A 13,989-nucleotide genomic window follows, 5' to 3' on the forward strand; every position below is an offset into this window, starting at 1 on the left:
ACACAACGATGCAGAAGCATATAGTCAAGTGCCCAAAGTTTCCTCAGGGCTCAAATCAGCCTATGACAAAATAAAATGTTTATATTTATGTCTGTATATGACAAGGTAAATACAGTTAGTATAAATTACCCACAACATTTCCAGTTTAATCCCGTTAATTCCCATGGAAAGTTTGCAGCTTTGAATATTCCCGGAATTTTGCAACCCTAGTGGCGCCTGCTTCCAAACTGATTCATCTTCTCCCCCTTAACGTTTCCTCGTGCCCTCCCCAGCTGATGGAGGGCATGCCGCTGCACCTGGAGTGCTCTGGGAACCTGGTGCCCATCAGGAAGGCCACGCAGCAGCCGCGCAGCTTCAGCTTCCAGGCCTTCAGGGACAACCGGCTGCCCGTCTCTGTCAAGGTCTGTCTCTGTCTCACTGCTCACACGCCTGCCTTCTCTCTGTCGCTCACCACTCATACAGTGTTGTGGTTCATCGTGTTGTCGGGTTCAGTGTGTCCTGTTGAGTCGGTTTCCCCCCCACCCACACCTGCTGATCACCGTGACAACCTGTTCATACGGTGGTTTTGTCCTCGTGTCCGTGTGCTTTTCACTGTGATTTACACTTTTCAGCTTGTCTCACCATTAGCATGTAAGAGGTTGAGATTCCGAGCACAGCGCTGTGTTCCCTCTCCACCACGGGAATCTCACACCACACCTGAGACAAACGTGTAACACTATCTAAGACCTCAATGCGATAAAATAATATATGTTATTGATAATTCAATATATTGTGATATGTTGCATAACATGATGTCTTTTTTCTTCATCCCTGTGGTTTGTCAAATCATTATTTTTCCAAAATAGATAATAATTGTGCCTTGTTTTAATGCAATGTGTTTTTTTAAGTGTTTCCCTTTGGATATGGATGAATCACTTTAATCCGTCCTTCTCTCTTGTCATAACTTACAGTCATTTCTTGGTTTTCTTAGCTTTTTTGTTATTTAAATCCCATTCTCTTGCACTGTATGGCCGGAGATACACGTGCTTCCTTGTGTATCATGTGTCTGTTTGGTGCATCGGTTGTGCACGTCCTCAGAAATGACCGCAACATGTCCGCAAGATGCGATACACACATGAACAGTAGGGGCAGTGTAGGAGCAGACACATAGATAACAGTGTTGATTTAAAGGCCGCAGCAATCGCTCTTTTTCAGATATGATCTCAGAAGTAACATTATTTACCTCCTCAAGGGTCTTTGTGATATTATGTTTGCAGAATACAAATCCAGAATTTCCATATAGTCTGAGTTCTGTGTTTCTCCAGTAACATGCACAGTACACGCCTAGAATACAGCAGATATATCTTCAGCCTATCAGTGCGTGTGTATCTACGTGCCTCTTCATGTGTGTCTATATTTCTGTAAATTTTCTACTAGTTTGCTCATTTGTTTTGTTTGGTACCTCACCTATTTGTCACCGTCTTTCTGTCCGTGTCCGTTTGTCAGTGAGACACATTTCCTCATCCGGTCAATACTTTGATGATTATCTTTTAATTATGGTGCGACAAACAAGTTGCCTATCTACCTGTCAACTCACTCGGGTAATCGCTTGCATGTCCTGTGACGCCCTCACTTTCTTTGCCTGCCTTCCTATCTTTGCGGCCTTGCCTGTCTGTATGTGTCTGTCTCACTGTCTCTCTTTCTCTCTCTCACGGTCACTCTGTCACTGTCTGGTCTGACAGACGTCCAGGTAAATGTGCAGGTAAATCTCTCCCTCTCGCCTGCCTGTGGACTGCTTCCATCCCTTTTTCCCCCCTGCTTCTCGTCCCATGTTACTCCGCCACATGCCCCAGACACTGTGGAGGGATCTAATACCTTTTTTGATCTGTCTTCTTTTCTCCCTCCTCTTTCTCACTCTTGCTCTGTTTCTTTCTCTTCCTTTCTCACTCGTCCTGTCTCTTAATCTGTCTCGTCTTTCCCTTCCTCTTTGCTCCATCTCTTATTGTTCTCATCTCTCTTCTACTCCTCTATCTGCTTTCTCTCCTTTCCCCGCTATTTTCTCTCTCCATTTTCTCCATCTTTTCTGTCTGTCTTCTATTCGCCCTTCGGCTTCTTCTCTATTTCTCTCTCTTCCTTTCTAACGTGTCCTGTCTCTTAATCTGTCTCGTCTTTCCCTTCCTCTTGGTTCCATCTCTTACTTCTTATTGTTCTCATCTCTCTTCTACTCCTCTATCTGCTTTCTCTCCTTTCCCCACTATTTTCTCTCTCGATATTCTCCATCGTTTCTTTGTCTGACTTCTATGCGTCCTTCCTATTCTTCTCTATTTCTCTCTCTTCCTCTCTCCATCTGTCTGTTCCTGCTCTCAGGTCAGAGACAGCAACAAGGAGGCTGCTGGCTTTTTATCCTTTCTGCGGAAGTGCACCAAGTACGAGGACACGCAGCACGTTCTGTGTAACCTCAACATCACCATGCCACCTTGTGTCAAGGTAAGAACTCTGAATCTTTATAAAGTTTTTCGAAAGTTGTTTAAAAGACTTCTGCTCAGTATTTATGGAGAATATTCAGTATTTGAAACAGGGGATATTTGTCATGTTTTAAAAATGTAAACACTGGTTGATGTTATGCTCCTTTTCATGTATTTTGCCATTATTCATTAAAAGGGTACAAAGGTACTTCCTTAAAGACATGACAGACGGAATTTACAATGTAAGTATAATGTGGTTTTGTTGTTATTCTGTAATTCCAGGTTGTTGGGAGTGAGGAACGCAGGAGGACGTTAACCCCTCTCGCCCTGAGGGAGCGCTACAGTGCTCTGAACGAGCCAGGCCTGGGTGAGTGTCTCGCTGCCGGACCCTCGGCCCTCTCCTGACACACACACAGAGGAGACGGGCACTGAATGTTGCACTGCCCTTTCTTTACCCACAACCCTCTGCTCCCTACTCTTCCCACCCCCCCTATATGTCTCGCGTGCACGCATGGCACAGACTGAGCCTTGGATGCAATGCACTGCTCTACAGTATGACCCAGAGTTCTTTGCGCTGCGGTCTGAGCAAATCGTATATTGAATGTGCGAAACAAAAGTTGAGCAGCAATCCCCCCCCCATCATGACCCAAAATGGCTCCAGGGCACTTGGCAAATTGGCCTCTTATTTTCCCTCAGTGTCCTGGTAGCTATGACAACAGATGAATGACCCCCGTGGTTGGTTTTTTGCATGGCGCTGGTTTCTCCACTGCGATTTCCAATGGCATGGCAGCAGACACCGTTAGCACCTGTAGCTTAGCAGCAGACATGGGCAGGACCTCGCAGTGGAGCTAGACAGAGGAGCCCTGACACGGGCCTGGGGTAAATGAGCCAAGATGGCCGTTGTGGTTGGTTTAACTGGTGCCGACAGTGGGTGGGATTGAAGGGGAGAAAGGCCTTTTCTGTCTATCAAATACACAGCGCTGCTACATTGCACCTCAGTCCCTCTGTGACGGTTTCTGAATGCTACTCTGACTGGTGACACTAGCACCTGAATGAACCCCGAGATTCTCACCGGCCCCGAGGATCATGTGGACAAAAAAACATTGTTGTTCGTGCTGCTAATTTCCTTCAACAGATCAGTGCTTTTGTTGAGGTAAGTTTTGCTATTAACAATTGGAATAGCAATTATTTTAGGAAGGAGAACCAAAGAAAATTAAGATTTTGAATGGTGGAGGTTGATATGATTTATCAATTAAGTCTAAATCCCTCATGACAACCTTCACACATCATTTTACCGGCAAACTACAGTCACTTAGATATCAGCTGGACTGAGTGAGTCAGATTTTGAGTCTCCTCAGTTTCATTTTTCTGTGGCCACAGATTCTTATATGTTTCTGTTTTTCTTTCTCTTAAGCCACAGTGAATGCCATGGAGAGGACGGAATTCAAAATCAACATCATATCTGAGCAGCTCGGTTTGAGTTGGGCAGGTCAGTCACTTATTACATCTGTTTTTTCTCATTGCTCGGCTCGTGGCGATGCTGGTTGCAGCTTTCTTTCTGAAACTTTAAAAGTAATTCAGCAAGTAAGGACTGGCTGTGGTCACATTTTAATAATATTTGTGTATTTCGTGATCAAATCACACCAAATTCAACACTGCACTTCCCTGAGCCCAGAACAATACTCGTGCCGAGTGTGAAACCAATAAGACGAACAGTTCTCGGAATGCGTTCCACACACAAAGAATTATTAGATTGAGGTTTCTATTAATCCGCTCGTCTGTTCTCTTGGCAGAGTTGGCACGAGAGCTTCAGTTCGGCACGGACGACATCAACCGGATCCGTGTGGAGAATCCCAACTCGCTGCTGGACCAGAGCTCGGCCTTGCTCAACCTGTGGGCGGGCAGGGAAGGCAAAAGGGCAAAGAGTGAGTCCAACACAACCGTACCTCTCTGAGAAATTACTTTTCAGCTGCATGAATAATGTAGAATTAATTTCCCAGTGCACATAAGCAGCTGCAAGTCACCGATATTATCTCAGTTGCAACACAGAAGTGAATCTGTGACTGTTTTTTGACTCATCTTTCCTGATTTTCTTTGTGTGTTTGTCTCTCGTCTCTTCTTCTGTTGTTTTACATGTTTCTCTTACTCCTACCACCGTTGTGTTCCCCTCTCAGTGGAGAGCCTGTACACCGCCCTGAAGAACATCGACCGGGCGGATATCGTGACGTCCCTGGAGGGACAGGCCCAGCCGCCCGCGTCTTGCTTCCTGGACGAAGGCGCCTGTCGACTCAGCGACCGTGACTCCACTCTGCTGTCGCCCAGCGTCAGCAATGGTAAGACACACAAACGCATCGTGCTCATAAGACTCACAAAGCTCAAATCAATATACTCAGCAGGGAATATTCAGACCACTGTATTTAAAAAACATGTGCGACGATCTTTAATAAGTGACTTAATGTATTTCAATCACTTAGTCTAGATCATGACTTTTTTCTATACTGTGTTAGGAATCTACTTGTTTTAAAGTAAAGTGAAGTCTTCCAAAGTTTGTTAAAGGAGACACATAATGTTTTTTCAGTGTTTCTTTCCTCTCTAGAGAAGCTGCAGCAATCGACACTATGAGGAAAGATGTCTCATGTTAGCATGAAAACTTTAATAACCCAGATTTAAACTATGAACCTGAATATGAGCATAATGTGTCTCCTTTAAGATATTTTGAGTGAATTTAATATTCATCATAATCCCTGTGAGTTTTATAGGAATTACTTGGTGCTTGGTGACATTATAAGAGATTTTCTTTCATATGAAACCACCATAATTCTGTCTCTGTGTCAATTATTCCTCACATCTATTATTGAGTTAGCATGTAAATAGATACAACTCACAGATGTACTGACATATACCAGTTAGTTTGAGATTTCAGACCCTGTTTGCCTGGAGTCTGGGTAACAGCCAATTTCGTTATTGTCTCTGTTGCTCCACAAGAGATCACGGACACAAGGCCGCCGCGCCTAGTGCACAAGCCTCGAGTTATTAGACCCCCGTTTTTCAGAAGGGGTAAGTTGAAGGGAGCTCGGGCTGCATGGTGGTTTGCTGCTCATGTCAAAATGACGCTGATGATGATGATGATGATGAAACTCGAGTTGTGTTTTTTAAGGTCTGACGAATGGTGTCATTCTCCCACCATGAACCCGGCCTTTTGCAGCATGCACTAAGGGCACAAGTCATTATTCTTTCACACCTCATATTTGAGTCCTGAACATGACGGTTCTTATTCTTCTTGCTTAATATGAGAAATGAGGAAAACTCCCGTTCACTCTAACTGACAGGATTTTAAGATATTTAAGGCCAAACGCTTAATTTCCTCTATTTAACTGACGGATGTTTGTTTAGATTATATGTGGGTGTTTGTCTGACTGTGTGTGATATCTCTGTGTGTGTGCGTTTGTGTGTGTGTGTGTGTGTGTGTGCGTGTGCGTGTGCGTGTGCGTGTGCGTGTGCGTGTCGGTGCGTGTGTGTGTGCGTGTGTGTGCCTGGGATGGATACACTAGTCAAAAGTAACACTGGTACACAGATGATAGTGTTCTCTGGGCCTTCATACCTTGTTTCTACTCCTCCTCGTTCTTTCTCTCTCTCTTTCTCTCTCTCTTTCTTTCTTTCCCTGAGAAAAAGACAGAATTTCACCCCCACTGACGGCAGACGTTGTTACGCAAGTGCAATGCTCTCGCGACCTTGACATTGTGTCTTTTCCTCAGGACCGTCTCCCTCTCTGTCCTCCTCTCAGTCTCTCTCTCTCTCTCTCTCTAAACCTATGACATGTCATATCGGCTGCCCGGCCGCCCTGCTCCTCCTCTTCCTCCTCCTCCTCCTCCTGCTCTTCTTCCTCACAGCTCTTCCTCTCCGACCTCTGACCTCATATGACCTCATGTTGACCTCTGGGCCTCCTCCTCTCTTGTCATCTTATTTCCCCGCGCTCCTCCCTCGTTCAGTCAGAGCGTGGACCTTCTCCTCCTCTCTCAGTCCAGCTCTGTGTGTGTACTACAGTTTGTGCACGTGCACGTCGCATGCTTTGCTGTTACGGTGTGTGTTTGTGTGTGTATGTGTGTTTCAGACCTAGGCTGCAGTAAAATAATCTCATGGAAAGCCAAGGCAATCATTCTATTTAGCTCAGTTTGCAAGAAATGTATGTGTATGAATATTTTGTTTTGTTTTTACACTAATATTTAAATGTGTGCGTGTGCAGTTTCTGGAACAAAATCAAGTTTGCTGTGATGGATTATGACATCTCTATGTGCATGGCATGCGTTCAATGTATGACGTTTATTTCACGGTGTAAAATGTGTTCTCTGTTCAATGGGTGTATTTCAGTCTGTTTTTAAATGCTATATTAACAAACCAATGGTTTTTTTTCTTGTACAATAAATAGTGTGTTTTTTTATTTGATGCTAAACGCTGTAACGCATAATCAGCTGCTAAGCACATAACGTTCAACGTCCAATGTTGCTCTGACATTGTGTCTTTCATTCATGGGCAAAATATCAAAATACAATAAAATAATGATAAAAATTGACACTCGACCTTGACCCTAAAATATCTTCTGTGCCGATATTTAATGATTTTCATTAAATGTTTTGCCCAAGTCTGACGACAAACAGATGTTGACATTGTCTGAACGTTATTTGCCAGCAGGGTTAACGCTGTGAGGTGTGTTTGTGTGTGTGTGTGTGAGATTATTTCTGTGAGATAAAAGTGTGTGTCCGTGTTTTTTATTGTAATATGAGTGTAGTATTGTGTGTGTATATGTGTGTCTGAGTACAGTGGCAAAGTGAGTAGCGTGCTGTGCAGTGTGTTGTGTTTTTTCCTTGTACCATGACAATCTGTGGAGTGTATTTGTGCCTCACTACATCCTGTGCCTTTGACACCTATGTGTGTGTATGTGTGTGTTTATGTTTAAATAGCAGGAGTGAAGGGAAAGGCTAACCCAGTTTCATCTGACTCATTCTAACTCTCATCCTAATTCTGACTCATTCCTCCCTGATCACCTCATTCTGGTGCCCCCTCCCATCATCCATGGCCCCTTACCATCCCAGAAACACACACACACATGCACGCACACACACACACACACACACACACACACACACACGCACACACCTATTACCCGCACTCTGGTCCATAAACTCTGAGATACTGACACAGTAAAGAAGTGATTCACCCATAATTGTTATTTTTAACGGTCCAAAGATGTTATAGAGCCCATAAGAATACGTTTCAGTTTTTAACCTCGGATGTTGTGAGCATGTGTTTGGTAGCTCACTGTGTAAAATTTAAATATTTCTTATTATCTGTTACCTTGATTCTCGCTGCTTAACTGAACATTTTTAAGTGTTGGGTGAAATACTCCTTTACTGATCAATATCACTGAACACTATTCATCCAAAGTAACTGATGCAACAACATAGTAAAAACATTTATAAACATTAAATTAACATTTGAAATCATTCATTAACATTATTTGTCTTGAAGACAGGGTTGTAGTGTGCAAATCGAATAATAGATTTTTAATCAAGCAGCCAGGTTTCAAAAGATGAAACATAAATTACATTACAACTCATTAAAAACACTTCTCATTAAAGTGCAGGTAGAACAAATTGAAATATAAATGCAGCATTTTATATAAATGTGAATCACATTAATACATCACATGATTAATCTGCCAAGAAATTAATCTTACAAATAATATTAGAAAAAGCATAAACATATGTTGTGTGTCCTTGTGTCCTCTGATAGTTTTTTAATATTCAATAACTTCTTAGTAAACGGTAGTTAAACAAAAACTGTTGTTAAGTACTTCAGTGTTTAAACATTGATAGATAAAATACAATTATCATTTTTTCTAGGAAATTCTATCATCCTATAAATTCCTCCCTAACAGAGAAGTAATACATACTTCAACTTTGTAATAGATTAGATCAGTTTAGTTTAAAAATTGGAGACTAACTTCCACTTATAGATGCAAATCAAATACAAAACTAAATAGAACATTTAGTCTAAAATGTCTGCGTCTGTGTGTGTGTGTGGGTTTGTGTGTGCGTGTGTGTGGGTAGAACAGTGTGTGTGCACAGTGACCTTGGGATGCAGAAACAATAAAAGCATGAATCTGATGCGCAGCTGCAGGAGAATGTGAGAGCAACAGTAACTTGCATTTTCCTCCACAGAATCTGCAACATGCTGCTGACTCCCACCCAGAGACGTCTAACAGGGGTTAGAACGATGATAGAGACATTTTCATTTAAATAAAAAACAGTGTTGGTATGTACAAATATACAGTATACCCTTTAAAATGTAGTAGTTGTAGTAGTAATTGTGAAACAGCTGAAACACGTGTGTCTCTGACAGCCTTTTAAAAATCGAATTGACATATTTTCATTGAGATGTCGAAGGTCACACTTCTACATTAAATCTATATCGTTCTAACCCCACTATAGATACACAACTCTCACCTGTTCTTTTTTCCTCTTATCAAAGAACACAATGTTTGTTCTCTACACTCACTTCCTTACATGGAGGCAAACTAGAGCATCGGTCACCTGACTCACAGTGGATGACAAACCAAAGCCCCTTATATCCCCCACCTCACTCTTACTGCTGTGTCCCAATGTCCACGACCTGAGCCGGCATTTGCTTAAAACCCAAATCAGAAGGAAAACATCCCAAAGAGTTTATTTTGTTTGATATCAATTAGAAAAGGGACAGAAGAAAGATGAAGAAAGATGAATAATACAATGTTTTGTTGCTCGACAAGAACATTATTCTGCTCTGCCCCTTAAAACGGTGAATATATTGACTTTTATTTAATCAGGGTCTTGGAGTCAGATTGCTACAGGATCAGTGTGACTTACTTGTGAATGTAGAAGAATATCTGATTCCTAAATTTGTAATTCAAACTTTAAGATGCTTCATAAAAACTAGCCCGAGCCCGACCAGTGTGGGTTTTTGGAGGCAGATGCCAATTCCGAATATTAAGGAGTAAAAGATTTGTGATACCAATACATTGGGTGATATCAGGCCCCCTAAAAACTTAGCAGTAAACGTTACTATAAAAGATCTATAAATATAATGAAGAAAGAGTAAGAAATGCAACCAAATATACGTTGGTATTATATTCTGTATATTTATGTGTAGTTTAAACATAAATGTACAACTTTTCTCAGTTTTTTTATTCTGTAAAATCAAAGTTTTCATAAACATAAAAACTGATACTGATGTGTCTGTGAGAGGCTCATTTCAGGTTTTTAAGCTAAATGGATCTGGCTCTAATAACAACCAAGCCTCCATGACTTCCTGGTGCAGTATATTGGGACAGGGCTGACACTGTTTCCCCGACTCTCACTCACTTGTATAAGTTGGAGAAACGGTCGACCCTCCACCCCCCCCGGCCTCTCCCTGGCTGTGCCTGCGTGGTGTTAGTCTTTCTTTTGTCTCGCCCTGTCTTCCCTCCAGGTTACTTGCTGGTGCAGGAGGAGCTTCTGTCCCCGGCCTCCATGATGTACAACCTGCCCTCCCCACTGGGAGCGGAGCCCTACTGGCAGGAAGTGTCCAGCCTGGAGTGTGCCCCCATAGCCACCACAGAGGAAGACACATTAATGGAGATGTCAGATGTTCAGGTGTGGCCAGCAGGGGTCAGCCCCTCTCTGGTTACGGTGGAGGACTCATCGCTAGACGGCAGCAGTCGGGCTGACGACTCGGAGGGCACCACGCTGTCCCTCCCCTACAGCTTGGGTCGCCCGAGCAGTCGAGCCAGCGGGGCCAGCGGCTCCATCATGGAGCTGGAGGAGGAGGAGGAGCAGGAGGAGGAGGATGATGAGGAAGGGGAGGTTGAGGAGGAGGAGGAGGCGCCACAGGAGCCGGCGAGTGCACTGGCAGAAAGGGACAGGGTCAGGGCCAGTGGCGCCGTACCCAAGGTCAACCTGAACGGCCAGCTCGGAGGTCAGAGGTCGGATGGGAGGAGAGGGGAGGTCCTGGCGGCAGGAGGAGGAGCAAAGGGAGGAGGTGAAAGGCTGGGTTCAGTGGAAGGGATTTCTGTTGTTGCAGGCCAGCAGGTGTACGCCCAGCGGTGTGAGGTGTCGGAACTGAGTCGGGCCAACGAGCACAACGGAGACAACCGGTAGGTCGGCTCTAACTGAGGTCAAACAGAAATCACTGTCTGTAGTCATGGTCATTAACATATTTACTCCACATGTTGCTTTATGTTCTTTATTTGCCAATTCTCTCCAGGATGGTCGGGGGCGGAGCCTTTCAACCCTATTTACCAGACAAGGACTCGCTGCAGGGCTGGGTCGGCTCAGTGACGTCGGGACGGGACGTCGGCGTGCGCGTGGCCCAGGAGGCGCTGCTGACTCCGGTGTGTGACACGGGTTACTCTCATGTGCTGCGTGGGCGCCCCCTGCAGGGCACACGGCCCTATGACAAGGGGCTGGGCTTCTCTCACCAGGAGGCGGGCCTACACAGGTTCCAGGTCAGGTTGCGTCGCAAACCAGCCGCCGCTTCCTGTGCCCGGAGAGGGAACATCTTTTCTCATTCCCTTTTATCTCATTTGAATTAACAGATTGGGAAGATGGTCATTCAATTCGATTTTTTTCGCTCACGACCATTAAACAGCAGTCATCAAAATTAATCATTTTGATGAAGTCACAGAATCAAACCAGATTGATGTGTTGTGTGGTGCAACACATGGGAAATATCTGCCATGACTATTGAGTGTAAATAAAGATGGAGGACGTGTCTCCCAATATCCAGAAATCAATCAAACGGCGCCATCTTGCTCATTTGGAGCCAGAGATTGCCCATAGATATATACACTGCTCAAAAAGGAACACTTTGAAAACACATCAGATCTCATTGTGAAAAAGGAGGTCATTCTGTAGGGCTCGGGCGGTGCTCAACCTGTTCCTCCTTGCACAAAGCAGCAGATATCGGTCCTGCTGATGGGTTGAGGACCTTCCACGGCCCTGTCCAGCTCTCCTAGAGTAACTGCCTGTCTCCTGGAATCTCCTCCATGTTCTGGAGATTATGCTGGGAGACACATCAAATCTCCTTGCAACGGCACGCATGGATGTGCCCTCCTGGAGGAGTTGGACAATCTGTGCAACTTCTGTAGGGTTAAGAAATCGCCTCATGCTTCCCAGTAGAGATAATGACTCTAGCTAAAGCCAACACTAATGGAAAACCAGTCAAAGTGATCAAGAGTGAGAAACTTGAAATGGCCTCCACATGCAAAACCACTCCTATTTTGGGGGTCGTCTCATTGTTGCCCCTCTAGTGCACCTGTTTTTAATTCCATCAACACCAATGCAGCTGAAACTGATTAACAACCCCCTCTGCTACTTAACTGACCCAGATAATTATCAAAAAAGTGCAATTGACTTCATGCCATACCCTGATAAAAAAGTGTTCCTTTAATTTTTTTGAGCAGTGTATATAAGGCTAGATATCTCGTCCACTTTGCCGGCCAACGGAGTCGAACGTCCGCACATGGCGGCCATCTTGCCACAGGCGGCTCGCCCACCCATAAAATTGTGTTGGTAGTAAAACATATACTTTTTAAATAAAATAAAATAATTCTTGATGTATATTTGTAAAGGGAAATCTTGTACCCATTTTAGAACATTATTCAATTTTTTAGAAAATAACATAATTATTAATAAGTATGCAGTGTCATAACTACATCTCTGATGTTTATAACAAACCAAACCGTTTAAAAAATCGGTTGAAAATTGAGCAAGTTATGGTTATTTAAAAAGTACGTACGACTAGAACACAATGTTATGGGTGAGCAAGCCGCCTGTGGCAAGATGGCCACCATGTGCGGACGTTCGACTCGTTGGCCGAGACATCTAGCCTTTATATATAAATCTATGATTGGGACTGTGCTGGAGGGAATTATTACCTATACCGCAGCCAGCCACAAGGTGGAAACTGAGACGTTTTGGCTTCACTCTTTGGGATCATTCATGTCGTCCATCTTTATCTTCAGCTTATGGCCATGACAGTGCTTTTTTTGGTTTTATTTACCACTCTGATTGCAAACTACTCATTATGGAATCAATGTAAACGTGATGTTTTAATATTAATGTTTAAATTATTTTCTTTCTGCGCAGAGGGACGAGAAAGAGGACTATGTACCTGAGGTTCAGTTTGCTGATCAGCCCGCACATGGGCTCGCTAGAAAAGTAAGTAGGTTTTGTTTTCATCATTTACACTCAAAATGTTCACGTGCAAACTGAAGCACACAGAATTTTACTGTGAAGGGTGGGAAATTAACTTCAGCCACCAGCCAAATACAGGTTGGAAGTATTGTTTCCCAATCAGCCGAAACTATGACAAAATATTCCAGAGATACAAATATAAGTGTTATTTAAAAACTGCATGTGAAAATTATGTGTATTACCAGAAATTAACAATATTCTTGCACATTTCTGCTTTAATATGTTAAACTTTGTACTTTGGGAAAGTGATTGGCTGATAATTTACTGTATGTGAAACCGTGAGGGCTGGTGAATTTTTGCCTGGTGGACAGAAAGGTTAGTTTCCTGCTCTGGTCACATGCAGACGCTTCAGCACTTAACTGGTCCAAGTGTTGTTTCTTTCCCTCCTCCTGCCCTCCTTGCTCCAGGTGGGGGTGGATGTGAGAAAGGGTGCTCAGTCAGTGCAGCGCACCAGTCTGCGGAGAGTTAAACACTGAAATAAACATACTGCCCGGTCCTCCAGGTACGGGACACACAACAAGCACTTGTGCATCCCAGTGCTTGGATAGATGCTGCTATGGTAACATAGTGGATCCTGTTAGAGTCTCTCACGTTCTGTTCAATTTAAGTTTGAGGGCGTTTTCACACCTGAAAGTCTGGACCCCGGTCTGAACCAAGGTTAATGTTAATAGAAATGTTGATAAGGTAATATAACAGCAAAATGAACGTCCTTGTTGTTTAAGCACTAGTTCCTTAGAGGGGACGACTACAGACAATCCTGTGAATTGCTCCCGCTTATTGTTTAATACTGTTTCAAATTCCTGCAATTGGTCCAAAAGTTCTAAATATCCAATTAAGTGTTTTCACACTGCAAACAAAAGACTAAATTATTGTGCGTTGGTCTAGACCGTGGTCCAAGGCAACTTTCACACCTATTATTTTGGTTCGGACCAAACAGAAAAGTCAAAAAGTCCAAACCAAACAATGTAGGTGTGAAAGACCCTTAAATTATAGTCCTTAATTTCTGCATAAGTTTCTTTTAGACAGCCAGACTCATCCCACCTTGTGTGTTTCTTCTCTATGTTGATGCCGTGTCTCTGTTTTCCAGGACAGGAAACCCACTGCCAAAACACCCTCCAAAAAAACACAACCCGAGCGCAGATGGAAATGAGCAAACGAGGAGAGCAAGACAAAGACTGAGAAGTGTAAACTACAAAAAGACAAACTCAAGAACCGTCCTCAAGGTGTGAAAACCTGGAAAATCACAAAAGAAAAAAGAAGAGGAGAGAGAGAGAGGG

At 43.5% G+C, this 13,989-nt stretch overlaps 1 protein-coding gene across 1 annotated transcript in view; it reads left to right on the forward strand.

Annotated features, from left to right (window-relative positions):
• ank1b (ankyrin 1, erythrocytic b) overlaps positions 1-13,188 on the forward strand; it is a 56,661-nt gene extending 43,473 nt beyond the window's left edge. The window contains exons 33-43 of the mRNA XM_061067560.1: positions 273-401; positions 2,347-2,466; positions 2,727-2,811; positions 3,859-3,933; positions 4,238-4,369; positions 4,619-4,777; positions 5,430-5,501; positions 9,948-10,611; positions 10,722-10,983; positions 12,605-12,676; positions 13,120-13,188. Coding sequence (XP_060923543.1) covers positions 273-401; positions 2,347-2,466; positions 2,727-2,811; positions 3,859-3,933; positions 4,238-4,369; positions 4,619-4,777; positions 5,430-5,501; positions 9,948-10,611; positions 10,722-10,983; positions 12,605-12,676; positions 13,120-13,188 — 1,839 coding nt within the window. The remainder of the gene's footprint in view (positions 1-272; positions 402-2,346; positions 2,467-2,726; positions 2,812-3,858; positions 3,934-4,237; positions 4,370-4,618; positions 4,778-5,429; positions 5,502-9,947; positions 10,612-10,721; positions 10,984-12,604; positions 12,677-13,119) is intronic.
• The last annotated feature ends 801 nt before the right edge of the window (positions 13,189-13,989 follow it).

This window comes from Limanda limanda, chromosome 1 (assembly GCF_963576545.1).
Source record: "Limanda limanda chromosome 1, fLimLim1.1, whole genome shotgun sequence".
In the NCBI taxonomy this organism is placed as follows: domain Eukaryota; kingdom Metazoa; phylum Chordata; class Actinopteri; order Pleuronectiformes; family Pleuronectidae; genus Limanda; species Limanda limanda.